The sequence below is a fragment of the Cicer arietinum genome, chromosome 4 (assembly GCF_000331145.2).
Source record: "Cicer arietinum cultivar CDC Frontier isolate Library 1 chromosome 4, Cicar.CDCFrontier_v2.0, whole genome shotgun sequence".
Classification (NCBI taxonomy): domain Eukaryota; kingdom Viridiplantae; phylum Streptophyta; class Magnoliopsida; order Fabales; family Fabaceae; genus Cicer; species Cicer arietinum.
Genome location: NC_021163.2, coordinates 280,849 through 294,364, shown reverse-complemented (window position 1 = coordinate 294,364; position 13,516 = coordinate 280,849). Strand labels below are relative to the sequence as shown.

The window sequence follows — 13,516 nt, the reverse complement described above, 5'->3', positions numbered from 1 at the left end:
CTTCAAGAAATATTCGAAAACTTCTTTCGGAAGTTTCAAATTTTCGAAATAAGGATTACATTTCAAAATTTTGAAAAGTTTCAAAAATTTCTAAATATAGAAAGTCTTGAAAGTTTCTAAATCTGAAAAACTTCAAAAGTTTTCAAATATGGAAATTTTCGAAATTTTCTCTAATTCGACAGTTTCAAATTGCTCGAAACTTTCGAAAATCTAAAAAAATTTCTATTTCAAAACTTTCAAATTGTTTTATATTTTATAAATGTAGTTGAGTAAATAAATTGATTTTTAATCCAACTCTTATACAAAATAAAAATTGATGGATGCCAAATTCGCATGGAGTATGATGCTTTTACGATGTAAGTTATTCAAACTTTTTTTCATTTAATTATCACTTATGCAGGTGAAATAAAAAACAAAATTAAGTGGACATACGTAGTCAAATATTGAACCACATTCATCTATTAAACAAAAATTATTTCCGGTCAATATAGTTTATTAGGAAAAAATGAAAATGGTAAAGTCATTATGTGTTGACATTAAGAATGTGGCGAATATTATCAAAATTTGTAAATAAATCAAATAATGTAGTGTGTTTTCTCCTAACATTAAACAACTTATTAAAATAGGAAATTATAGTTGATAAATTTATTTTATTCTATTGAATTTGCTTCAATTTTTCTTTACTATGAGTACATTATTTAGAATTTTAGATATAGTTTTTTTGAAAAATTTACACTATCTATTTATATATTATTATTTAAAAAATTGAAAAAATTTAAATACAAAGTTAAGGTTTTTTTTTTACTACTATTTGTTATTTGTATTAATGTTACTAAATATTCTTTAAGCCCAACTCACAATATCATAAATAACTTATGTATCTTTTTTATTCTATTCCATTTATTTATGATTTTCTTGTAATTATTTTTTTGATAGTTATGATTTTGTCAATAATTTTATAATTATGATTTTTTTTAATTTTGTAAATATGTATCTTTTTTAGTTAATTTATAATTATGATTTTTTTTGCAATTATTATTTTATTAATAATTGAGTATCTTTGAACAAAATCTATTTTCGTAGTTGTATTTTAAAACAATTGAGTATCTTCGAACAAAATCTATTTCCGTAGTTATATTTTAAAACAATTAAATATCTTTATACATATTTACTTCCAAATAAATCCAATACTAATAATCCTATATATAGTCGTTAGTTTATTTTCACAATCACACCAATTTACGCTCCCAAATTCTCTTACCATGTAATTCTCCTCTTCTCAATTCTCTTTTTTTGTTATTTTTTTCTTCTCATAAATAAAATCCTGCTATTTGCTTTGTTTTCTTCTTTTTTACTTCTTTTTATTATAAAGATTTATTCATAACTATCTTGAGAGATTAATAATTACTAAAGGGAACTTTTTTCTTTTGACTTCCAATCAGTGGTTCTTTACTCCTTCGTCCCTTCAACTTTTTAAACTCAAATAGTTGCTCAACACTAAAAGGTAATAAATTCTTCTTAAATTTACATGTTATAGTTTTGTATGTTTACTTTAAGTTGTTATAGTCAATTATGTTTATATTACTACTTTTGTTGAATAGAATTATGTTTTCTTTAATTTTGATTAAATTGACACTGCTATGTCGATATGAACATATTTTGTACTATATACAACGTGGAAAATTGAAAAAAGCAGAAAAACAAGTCTAATTCAATTATGTAATTCATAACTTCATTAATAGCCCATTGCATTGATTAATTACATTAAACTACAAATTATTTTTCTTAACACATAGAATTAGATAATAATAAAATTAATCAACCACATATTATTTTAACAAGAACTATGTATTTTTTATTTTCTAATTGCACCAAACCACCGATACGTAGGAACAAGACTTTTTTTCTAGTCAAACTAATTAATAATTGTAAACTTTTTTGTCTCTTATTTTATTCAAATAATTAATTCAAAGAAGTTTCCTTACCTTATGTAAGTATTTCCAATTAAAAATATGACTATTTTATCATATATATATGTAAAGTAAAGTTTAATCGCTATCCTATACATATAGCATGTATATATATGTGCAATTTTCATCTAGGTTCAACTCTTTTATGACGGTGGTTATAATAGTTTGTTTGATAAAATTGTAAATATTTAGATTTGAATTGGATATTTTTAATATATTGAAAAATTAAAATTATTATTATATTAAAATTAAAAATATAAAATTAATTAAAAATATTTTAAATATAATTTATTTTATATTGATTCTCCAATAAAATTTGTCAAATTCCGTCACTTTTTCCAACATGGGTTAAAACATATGTATGTGAACTCTTGTGGCTAAAAGTATAATACCCAAATTTTTTAGGTTGAGTTAATTAACAATATTTTGTGAAATTTAGGAGCTTGATTCAACAAATGCAATAATTGATGTGCTTTTAAGGAGTTTGACATGGGCCCTTCATTGTTAATGATTATTATATTTTTTAAAATTTGAAGTTAATTAGAAAGAATCAGGAGAGAGAGAGTGAAGCCAATAACTACTATCTACTATAACCATTTGGGTGCAATTAAGGATATATATCAAAACATCAATTTTTGTGAAAAGTCAATAAGTATTTTTTTAAATTTGAATTTCATAAATAAGCTTGACTAGTTAATGGCTAGTTTGCCTATCTAGTTTCTTCATTATTAACTACGCTACTAACAATTTTGATCATTGAAACCGTAAATTTTTACATATATTTATTTTTGCAAGATTCTTTTCTATAACAACGCTTTTCAATTTTCATAAAAAATTATATGAGCTGATTTTTTTTTTCAAAAATAAAAAATTATATTTGTGTGTGCATGCAGTTTCAAAAGGGGGAGAGAGAAGGGAGCACAATGAAAATAGAGAGAAAAGAGATTTTAGATGAAGTAAAGAAACAATTATGGTTGGCAGGGCCAATGATACTTGTCTGTGTATTTCAGAATTTACAAATGACCACTCTCATATTTGTTGGACATTTGAATCAAGAGTTGCTTCTTGCTGGTGCTTCTTTGGCTCTTTCAATTATCAATGTCACTGGTTTCAATGTATTGGTATGTTAATATGATTTTTTTCATTTTTATTTCTAAAACTAATGTTGATGTTTATGCATGAATGTAAGAAAGTCATATTTGCTCATTGTTTAAAGATTTTTTTCTTCTTTTTTTTTATTTTAACTTTTATGATATGTGATCATAATTTTATTTAATTAATATGTTTTTCTAAGTAAATAAAAATGGATTGGAGAAATTTTTGAAAAAACTATTAGTCTATACTACTTAGTTTCAAAAATATATTTTTGAAAAAACTAATAGTCAAAATATGATATAAATTATGTGTTATATTTGTACATGAAAATGTTGTTTGCTTTCTTTTGATAAAAATGATACTATTCTTTATAAACTCATGTTTATATTTATGTAGATGGGTATGTCAAGTGCACTAGACACATTTTGTGGTCAAGCATATGGAGCAAAACAATATCATATGGTTGGAATATATACACAAAGAGCTATGTTGGTTATCACACTTGTTAGTTTACCCTTATCAATTATTTGGGCATATTTAGAACCCATTTTGATAATTCTACATCAAGACAAAGATATCGCAGCACAAGCTCAACTATTTGCTCGTTATGCAATCCCAAGCCTTTTTGCCAATGGCATTCTTAGGTGCCTTGTTAAATTCCTACAAACCCAAAACATAGTTTTTCCTATGTTGTTGGCTAATGGGCTCACTAATTTAATACATGTCCTTCTATCTTGGGCTTTTGTTATACATTTTGGGCTTGGCATCAAAGGAGCTGCTATTGCAATTTGTATCACAAATTGGGTTAATGTGGTACTATTGCTACTTTACATCAAATTCTCCTCTTCATGTAAAAAGACTTGGGTTGGTTTATCAATGGAATCCTTTCACAACATCCCTCAATTTCTCAAACTTGCTTTCCCTTCAACAGTCATGGTTTGGTATGATCTTTTCTCAAACTTGTTTTCCTTTCATATTCATATGTTATTAATTAAATGACAAAAATGAAAATTTTCGAAAGTTCAAAGATAAGTCTTTAGAAAGTTTTATTGTGATTTCTAATTGTTCCTCTATTGTATCTCAATCATGTTTCAGTTTAGAATCATGGACATTTGAAGTAATGGTGTTTCTGTCTGGTGCTCTTCCCAATCCAGCACTGCAAACTTCGGTACTTTCTATATGGTTAGTTTCTCTTCGTTCATCGTCTACAAATTGTAGGAAAATGCAAGCAAATGCGACTATAATTACGACTACGATATTGTTGCAAATACTTCAAAATCAACAGTATTATGGTCGTAATTGTAGTTAGGGATCACAATTTAAAATTATGGTATGCTGGGTTATGTCAATTTATTACTTTGTATATATATATGACCAAATATATTTTTTGATTCCCAGTATTAATGTACTTGGTTCGTTCTGGATGATACCATTTGGAGTTAGTGTTGCTGGAAGGTTAGTCTTTCATGTTAAACTTGATTAATAATATACTTATAATATTATTATTGACTATATTAATGTGTGTGGTTACATGTATGTTTGGACAAAATAGTACAAGAATATCAAATGAATTAGGAGCTGGATATCCAAATGCGGCATATGTAGCTGTTTTAGTGACCTTAATGATGGCATTCACATGTGGAGTTGTAGAGTTTGGTTTGATTATTTCGGTATGGAAAGTTTGGGGCAAGGCTTTTAGCAATGTACATCAAGTAGTTTCATATGTGTCTTCCATGACACCTGTTCTTGCAATTGCTGTTTTTGTAGATGCATTTCAAACAACACTTCAAGGTATGAAGCTTGGTGCATTTTGCAGGCAATTAAAATGTTTATATATATAATTTATTATTTGATTGTGAATAGGTGTTGCGAGAGGATGTGGTTGGCAGAAGCTTGGCGCATATGTTAATCTAGGATCTTTTTATCTTGTGGGAATTCCTCTTTCCGCTTTATTGGCTTTTGTTTTCCACATGAACGGTCAAGGGCTCTTTTTAGGTCTTGTAACAACACTTATTGTGCAAGTTGTGTGTTTTCTTTTTGTCACTTGGCGCACTGATTGGGAGAAAGAAGTAAGTCTTTCTACTTTTGCTTAAACAAATATTTACGTTTTTAAATATGTGTGGCTCCTAACAACATTCATTATCTTGATTCTTTAGGTAAATAAAGCAGCAATAAGAGTAGGAGGCACTGGAGTCCAAGATAATACACTTCCACTTCTCGTATAGTTGAAGAATTTTTATTAGAATTTTATTTATAGAAACTTTGTGAAAAATGGGAATTGTATACAAAACTTAGTATCTGGCTTCCTAATTTTTAGTATTTTAGAGATAACATAGGTATTAAAAAACGATATAGTTAGATTAATCTATATTATTTTATCCTTAATTTTTTATTAAAAATAAAATGCATTTAATGCATGTTTTTTATTTTTATAAAAGTATAAAAGAAAAAACATCATTGATTATATTTTGATTTATTACAAGAATCAAAATATTGAAAGAAAAAAAGTAAAATAAAAACATTAAGAAAACCATTTAATATAGAATTAAATTATATTTTTTTTTTTAGTTTCTATAAAAAATATCGACTTTTTTACTCACTTTTAATTACTATTTAATTTTTTTTAATAAAAAATTGATATTTTTAGTAAAAACAAATTTAATAATTAAACTTAAAAGTTGAACACAACAAAAATATTACATGAAAAGAGAAACATAGTTTTATTTCATGAAAGAAGAATCAGAAACAGAAACAGAAGCAAAGCGCACACACACATTACATTATACATAAAAAAATGAACAAGAAACTGTGTTTATTCTTAGTTATGATAGATTGATATTGATTTTTGAGAGGGATTAAGCCACGAAGAGAAGGCCAATAATCAACAATTTTGGCAGGATTACCCATAAGTTTGTCACTGGTGGAGCCTGGAACAACTGCCACGCGTACATAGTACTCTCCTTTGAAAAAATATGCTTCATCAGTCCTATGAGAAGCAAATGCTGCATCTATTCCATTTTCAAATATAGTGTCATGGAAACAAGTAAAACCATCACTAATCTTTTTTATACTTTGAACAAGACGGTTTGTTCCATAGTCTATACAAGCATACTTGTCTCCTTTGAACAAGTAAACCTCATTTCCATAACTTGATCTATATGCTGAGTCTACTCCCTTTTCAAACTCTGTTCCATAATTGTTTTGTTCAACTTCCCCCACTGATCACATGCCTTGGAATATAGTAATTCCTCTTCCCACAATCGAAGTACTAGGTAGCATATGATGAAATTAAGGTTCAACTGCCGATACCTTTAAACTTCTAAATCTATAAGTGTCAAATTATTTTTTATTTTGACTACACATCAAATTGTGAATTTGATATCCAAGTCTTTATAAATAATTATTAAAAAACAAAGTCTTTATAAATAATGAATTGCGAACCTTAGATCCCTGTTTCCATATTAAATTGTTATTATACATAGCTGTAGCACATAATTTTCTGCTTATCTTATATGTCAATCTTTATATATTCCATTAATTCGAGATTTATTTAATTTTTTCCCTTATTATTAAGGATGGCATGTGATGAAAACATGGTCAAGTGGAAGCGCCATGTTGAACTAAAAGTCTTTTTGGTGTGCATGATATAATACACATAATATGATCATTATATAACATTTTTGTCTCAATTTAGTTTTCGATAAGACAACAAATTAATCTTGAAATTTGTCGTATCCTATATCTTTAATTAATATAATTACCTTGAATTTAAGTTATGTTATAAATAAATAAGATACAATAAAAATAATAATTTAGTAATTTATCTCTATTAAATATAATTTAAAATATAAAAATTGAAATATTTACAATTGAGGCAAATTAAAAAGGGAACAAACAAAATCATCTTTTGTTTCAGAGAATTTTGTTTGCACTTCAAACCAACTTAAATTTTGCAGATTGATTTATTTGGTCCTATAAGAACTACCTGTGTCACTGATAAAAATATGGACTTGTTGATGACTATTCTAAATGAATATGGATAAAGTTTATTAAAAAAAAAAATAAATCACATAAAATTTTCACTACTTCCTGCAAACAAGTGCAAAGTTTAAAAAAGTTTTTGTATTACAAGATTTCGTAGTGATCATAGTTGTGAATTTGAAAACAAATATTTTAAAATTTTTTGTGAAGGGAATAAAATTATACATAGTTTTTCTTGTCCTAACACACCACAACAAAATGATGTTGTAGAAAGAGAAAATAAATATCTTCAGAAAATGATTGTTTTCAAACAGTTTTACAAAAATGAAAACAAAATTGGGGCACCTTCCTTGGATAACATATTCTTTTCTTTTTCCATAATAAATTGCTCAATACGATTTTCCTTAGAGACGAACTCCTTAAGATCATTACAAGATTGCCCTATTAATTTCTCTTTCAACTATGAATGCATACCCTAACTTTGGGAAACCGGACAAAACACTTCTCTATTTTCTTTTTGAACCTCTCAACAAAGTCAACATCCGATTTTAAATTCATTAAATTGAATGTGGTAACTTCAGTCACATTTATTCTGGAGGGTTTCTGTTATTGGTTTACTTCTATAGGATTCCTTAGGCGAGTTCTTGGCTCCATTGGAGTATTAGAATGGTAAGGTGGATTAGTAACTCATGTATGCTCACTTTTGATGTGTTACTCGACATAGGTGGATAATAAATCCCTTGTTGTTGTATCAAATAGCCTCCAACTTGTCTTTGGATTTCTAACACTAGGTCAATAAGACATGTTGTTTAGCCTGCATAATATTTTCATAGGGCACTACTTGCGGCATATAAATTTTTCACACTTCTTCATGTCGAACGTGCCAAACTTGTCGTTGAAATTAAAATCAGCAAATGAATCAACTAATAACTCCCAATTGATGATTTTCTTGTACTTCAAATGATTGCGCTAAATAATGAACTTTATCCCTCCAAAAGTGTTATGTGCGGAGTTGGAATTTATGTGAATATTAAGCTAATGAAAACATAAAGTAGAAAGATAAATGCATAAATTGCAAGAAAAATAACAATTTTATATGATTTTGTGTGTTTACAATGATGTATAGAATGAATTTTTTTAGACAAAGCGACTCTTATTAGTCAATACATCGTGAACTATTTTTAGGTGTGTGTGGTCCTCCACGTTTGACCTTAATTTTCCTCAATAAAAATTTCCTCCATCCATGCACACATTTCTATAGTTTCGAAAAATAATTGTTTTAGTTAGTGGTGGCTAAAAACACACGACACAAGTCTTACGGGCTGAGTTATCAATTGGCACATATGCTTTTAACAATTTAAAAATTAACTTTTTAAAAATTAACTTTTTTAATTTTTTATTTTTGAATATATTATATAATTTTTATTTGATTTAAAGTTTCATATTTGAGCGGTTAAAATTAAGAGTTGAAATATGTGTAGTATGTTATCAGTTGATGTAATAATGTCGTTTATATGAGAAAACTAAATTTTTGAATATTCTTATAACTACTTTATTGATTGAGAATGAATGTTGATGAAAACATCTTCCAAAGACTTAAATATGATGAGAGGAGTTAAACTCCCTATATATACGAAAAATTAATGTAACAAATTCTCTAAGTTTAAGCTAACTGGACTATAACTTTATAATTGACTAGCTTGATTGAGCCTAATAATCAACCAACTCCACTATCAGTTTTAAACTTAGCTGACTACCAATCAGCTTCACCACCTGCCTACTTCACAATTATCTTTTGTCACCTTGTGCTACCAACCCTCGATGTATTCTAATAGTTTATGTTAATTTGTTCTTAGAATTAGATTTTATTTTGTTGAAATATTTTAATAGTATGAGTTTGTAATTTGAAATCGCGATGTTGTGAGTATTAATTCATCCTCTTCTTTTCAATGTTTTCGAAAAGTTACTAACAACAGGGACAGCTTTAAAACAAATTTGAACTTACAAGATTGAAGTTGAAAAAATAAATATTACAGAGAGTTGCACAACAACCTGTGATAGCTGCTGTCAAGCAAAAACGTGGCCAATTGATGGATGGAAACAAAACAGGTAAGTTTTATAATTCATTTAATAAATAAGTATTGAATGAATGATAACATGTAAATCGTACCATTATTGAATTAATGATAACATGTAAGTTGGTTATTAATAGTTAATTAATTATCAATAACTTTTTTATGTTAATGGTGATGTTAGCCATTGTTCTTAGTTGCATATACGAGCTGAGCTCAGTTAATATTATATAAAAGTGTTGATCATGATCACTTGATTATATTATATGCATGATCAAGATATGATGTATGATTATGTGTTGGTGATATTCATGTTGTTGAATATAATGTTAGTATATTTGTGAATTATTATGATGTGTTCATTTTATGCTTTTATGACGACCGGTTTTCATTTCTACGGATACGGGAAACAAAATGGAAAGAAGTATTGGCATATAATTTGAAAATGATGGATAAGAAGGACAATATCGACTTTTTATTTAATTAATTTTTTTATATTGATCGTTCGAAAGTCGGGGTTTTTTTATGTGGCTAAATATAAGATTTTGTTTTTGAAATAGGTAAACATAATAAATTAAAATCTTGAATTAATTATTTAATATCATCAACAAATTAACAATAATTTGTGAACTCTAAAACAATTCATATTAATATACCATTAGATCGTAAATATTATAGGAAATTGTGTAATACCATTTTATAAAAAAAATTATATATTTTGTCAAAAATAATATAATTATATATTTAAACCGATTATTCAATTACATGTGTCTGTTCATCTATTATTAGAGATTTTAGTGATTAATTAATTAATTAAATTAGTTAGTTATTTACACTAAGTTAGTTCTTATACTCTAGTTATTGAGTTCTTATACATTAGTTAGTTGATTATTTAACTAGTTATATAATTCTAGATAACCCTCAATGTAATTCATTTTTTCTATTATTAATAGCATTCAAATTAACTTTTTAATATTTCTCTTTTATGAATGGTTTAAATAAAAAAATTGTAATATCTATCAAATTCAATAATCCATTAACACAAAAATCGTAATTCACCTTTGTTTTTGACCCATTATATTTGTTTTAGCACAAAACTGGGACATGTGCGTAACCTGATTTTTATTTTTCTAAAATTTTATATTTCTATGAATAATTATATTTTTTCAACTTCTTAAGACAATCATAATTTTCAAATCTGAAACTCCACAATGCTATGCCATTGGTTCAAATACGTGAATTAACTCTGACATGATATACTTGTATATATGATTACTTTCATAATCATTGAACATCATATATAGCTTAATACAAATTGTACATCAGAGTATGAAGTAGAGTTTATCACATTATCTCTATTTGAAGTATAAAATATGTTTTATGATGTTATCTCTCAAGTATGAAGTATCTAACAATAAAGGAACAAAGTGCCTTTGTTCATGGTGAATTACAATAGATAACATTCTAATAGCTCAAGAAGAAGGGGATGATGACAATCAAATTAGAGTGGCCCTTTTAACTATGGGTTTCCCACATAGTTTGGTTGAATTGATTATTCGGTGCATTCATTCTTGTGTCTATCCTTCTCTAAGATTGTGGCATTACTTTTCTCTTCATAGTTTCAGCAACATTGTCCCAAAAGTAAAAAAAATAAAAGTTAGGTGATCATATGTAGTTAATAAATTCTAAAGCATTAGTAGATTATTGTCACGGCCTATTAGGCCGTGAACAAATAAGTTCAACTCAACCTCCTCCTTTACCATCTCCTTCAAGTTATAAACAAATTTGAAATATAGAAAGGAAGAAAAAGAGATGAGGAGTATATATTAACTTGTGAACTCCTTGCACAATTCTAACAAAAGTTTTCATTCCAATTTGATAAGTTCCAAAATTGAACACTATTTTTATTGCTTGACCGCATGTAGAAAAATATTAACTTAAAAGAATTTACAAAACAATAAAAACTTTTGAAACAAAATATTTTGGCCATAAAAAGAAAAAAAAATTAGTCTACTAGTAATAATAGCATAAACTAAAGCAATTGTATTCGAGATTAGGACTATATGCTCTTCTCTCCAAAAACAATCCTCAAACAAAGACGGTGTATTTTAATTAGAATCAAACATTTCCATAAACAATGTGAAAACAATAGGTAAGGGAACACGATGTGCACCAAGAAACAAAATAAAAACACTTCAAGTAAAATTAGATCTATAAGATTTCATTTGTGGATCTAAAATATGAATGATTGGTAGATTAATACTTCAAGTAATAAACACAGTGAACAAATAAAAACAAAAGATTTCATTGTTACCCTATGGGCAATGAAAGTGAAGCAGAGGAGAAACACAGAAGAAGAAACCCAAACAGCTATAAGAAAGAAAGAAAATAGAAATATAGAGAATTCAATAAAATCCAAAACTCATAAAAAGTATATTTCTACATTATGAGTGACTCATGGAGGAGAAGGATCGCTCGTGCTGGTTAAATAATGGGCAAAAAATAACATGATAGTAAAAATGTGAAGATTTGATGATATTAAGATGGTAGAAGCAACCCTTATCAAAGTCTTTGCTTCTCAAAATCAAGAGAAAGACAAAAATATTTGAATATGAATGAGTTTTAAGTTATCACCAACTCTTGTGCAAGTACTTTGCTATAAAAAATATACATAAGAACAAAAAAATAAACAAAAGTCACAAAATAGACATAAGTGAAGAAAATATAGAATAAAAGGAGAATAGACGAACCGTTAATTATTTTAATCAAATTACATAACTCAATTCATGTTTACCTATGTAATCAAATTCAATAACTTGTTATCGTTTCTTCTATTCACAAACAAAAGCACCAATATATTTTCTTGGAATTTGCATTCCATGAAATACCCTCAGAAAATCACTTATAAATTTTTGGTACAACACAACAAATATAGGTATACGGAATACGATTACTTAACCCCACCCACAAAGAACATAATCGCTTCTTTGCAACCAAAAAAATCCCAGGAAGCATCAAAACATAATTGTATCTTGCCAATCTTAGCATGAAACCTATAAATCATAATAACAACCAATTGTGAAACAAAGAATTGAATAAATTTTTCTTTAAATCATAAAAGGTAAAAAAAGAAAAGAAGCATAAATAAGCCTAAGAAGAAAACAAAGCCCAACCAATAAGTAGAGAAAAACAATCTTACCACTTGATAGATCATAGTACTTTGAAAAGTTACTTGGCAAAGTGCCATAAAATCTGTTCATTTATAGATCCAAAACTTGAAGGGGTGATAAATTTGTTGGAAGAGACCTTGTAGCTTGTTGCTGCATATATATTGAGACCGCAATGATTGTGATTATCGGTGTAAATTGATTATTTGATAGAGAAGTGTACTAGTAGCCACTAAATAGTAGACAAAGGTGTAAGAAACAAGCAAGACACACCATCGTTTGTAGCAAAACCAAATATGTTTTTTGTAGAGGCAAAGCAACAAGCATCGTGATTCACAAAACAATGCAATTCATCAAATTCCATTACTAAAAACAGAGAAAACAAAAATTCCCATGTGAGAAAAACCGGTACTGACTAAAGTTGATTCCTCCAAAAAATCCTCCACTGATTTCTATTATTTATTTAATCAATTAAAACCAATTTGATTTCTGAATTTTCATAGGAAACAAAAAAGTGAGTGACATACCTAATAACCTCTGAAAAATATTGAATATTCACATAAGTCCACCTCTTGCTGCTTCCTTAGTAAGCATGAAACCTTAAAAAATGAATAAAAGATGTCACACGTAAAAACTTGTGTAACATTTCAACACATTAGTAGTTTCTATCATTGTAGAAAAAATATACAACTTTTCTTTCTCTCTCTTCAAGTTATTGTAACAAGTTGTACTACTACAGCCATTAAGCAATGCATTTCAATGTAAAGCATTTTAAATCCCTTAAAAAAACAGCATTCCTTATCAAGAATGTTTAGTCCAAACACCAAACGCAACCTAGAGTTGGTGTGTCTTCGGTTTCACAGTAGGGAGAAGCAAGAGTGACTCCGAAAGCATAAAAGTGATTTTGAAATATTCCTCAAAAGTTAATGACATAATTATCGAAAAAGAAAGCAGTTATACATAGCCAACTTAGACTGAGTTAAATCTAATAATAATATAATTAAAAAATAATAATAATTTAGCTAACTCCTAACCATTTTTTCCACTCCATTATTTTTGCATTAATATTCTAACCTCCTATCAAACTGATGCCCTAATATTAAGATTCATTTCCTCTAGCTGCTCCTCTGCCATGCTCGAATCCACATAGCCCATTTCATATAGCTGCTCTTCTGCCATTTCCCTATCTATAGGCTCCAACTCCTCTAGTTGCTCTCTTTCAATTTTCCTA

General features: G+C 27.6%; 1 protein-coding gene and 1 long non-coding RNA gene across 3 annotated transcripts; one reads left to right on the top strand and one right to left on the bottom strand.

Annotated features, from left to right (window-relative positions):
• The first annotated feature begins 2,950 nt into the window (after nt 1–2,950).
• Nucleotides 2,951–5,360, top strand: LOC113786368 (protein DETOXIFICATION 16-like). Its single transcript, XM_027334151.2, has 8 exons — nt 2,951–3,091; nt 3,462–3,709; nt 3,838–4,006; nt 4,161–4,247; nt 4,464–4,520; nt 4,618–4,856; nt 4,929–5,134; nt 5,222–5,360. Exons 2-8 carry the CDS (start codon nt 3,673–3,675, stop codon nt 5,288–5,290), a joined length of 864 nt encoding a protein of 287 aa, XP_027189952.2. The 5' UTR covers nt 2,951–3,091; nt 3,462–3,672; the 3' UTR covers nt 5,291–5,360.
• Nucleotides 5,361–10,340: 4,980 nt separating this feature from the next.
• LOC140919952 (uncharacterized) lies at nt 10,341–13,230 on the bottom strand. Of its 2 annotated transcripts, none has more exons than XR_012162691.1 (3): nt 12,813–13,230; nt 12,318–12,438; nt 10,341–12,171 (listed from the first exon to the last, which is right to left on the bottom strand). It is a non-coding gene; the product is annotated as an uncharacterized lncRNA (long non-coding RNA). The 2 variants fall into 2 exon arrangements; XR_012162692.1 differs by having other exon boundaries at nt 10,341–10,729.
• Between the last annotated feature and the right edge of the window lie 286 nt (nt 13,231–13,516).

Coding starts and splice junctions, on each gene's coding strand:
- LOC113786368 (XM_027334151.2), top strand. CDS start 3,673: ATGCAATCCCAAGCCTTTTTGCCAATGGCATTCTTAG. Junction 3,710..3,837: donor TTTGCCAATGGCATTCTTAG/GTGCCTTGTTAA, acceptor TTGGCATCAAAG/GAGCTGCTATTGCAATTTGT. Junction 4,007..4,160: donor CCTTCAACAGTCATGGTTTG/GTATGATCTTTT, acceptor ATCATGTTTCAG/TTTAGAATCATGGACATTTG.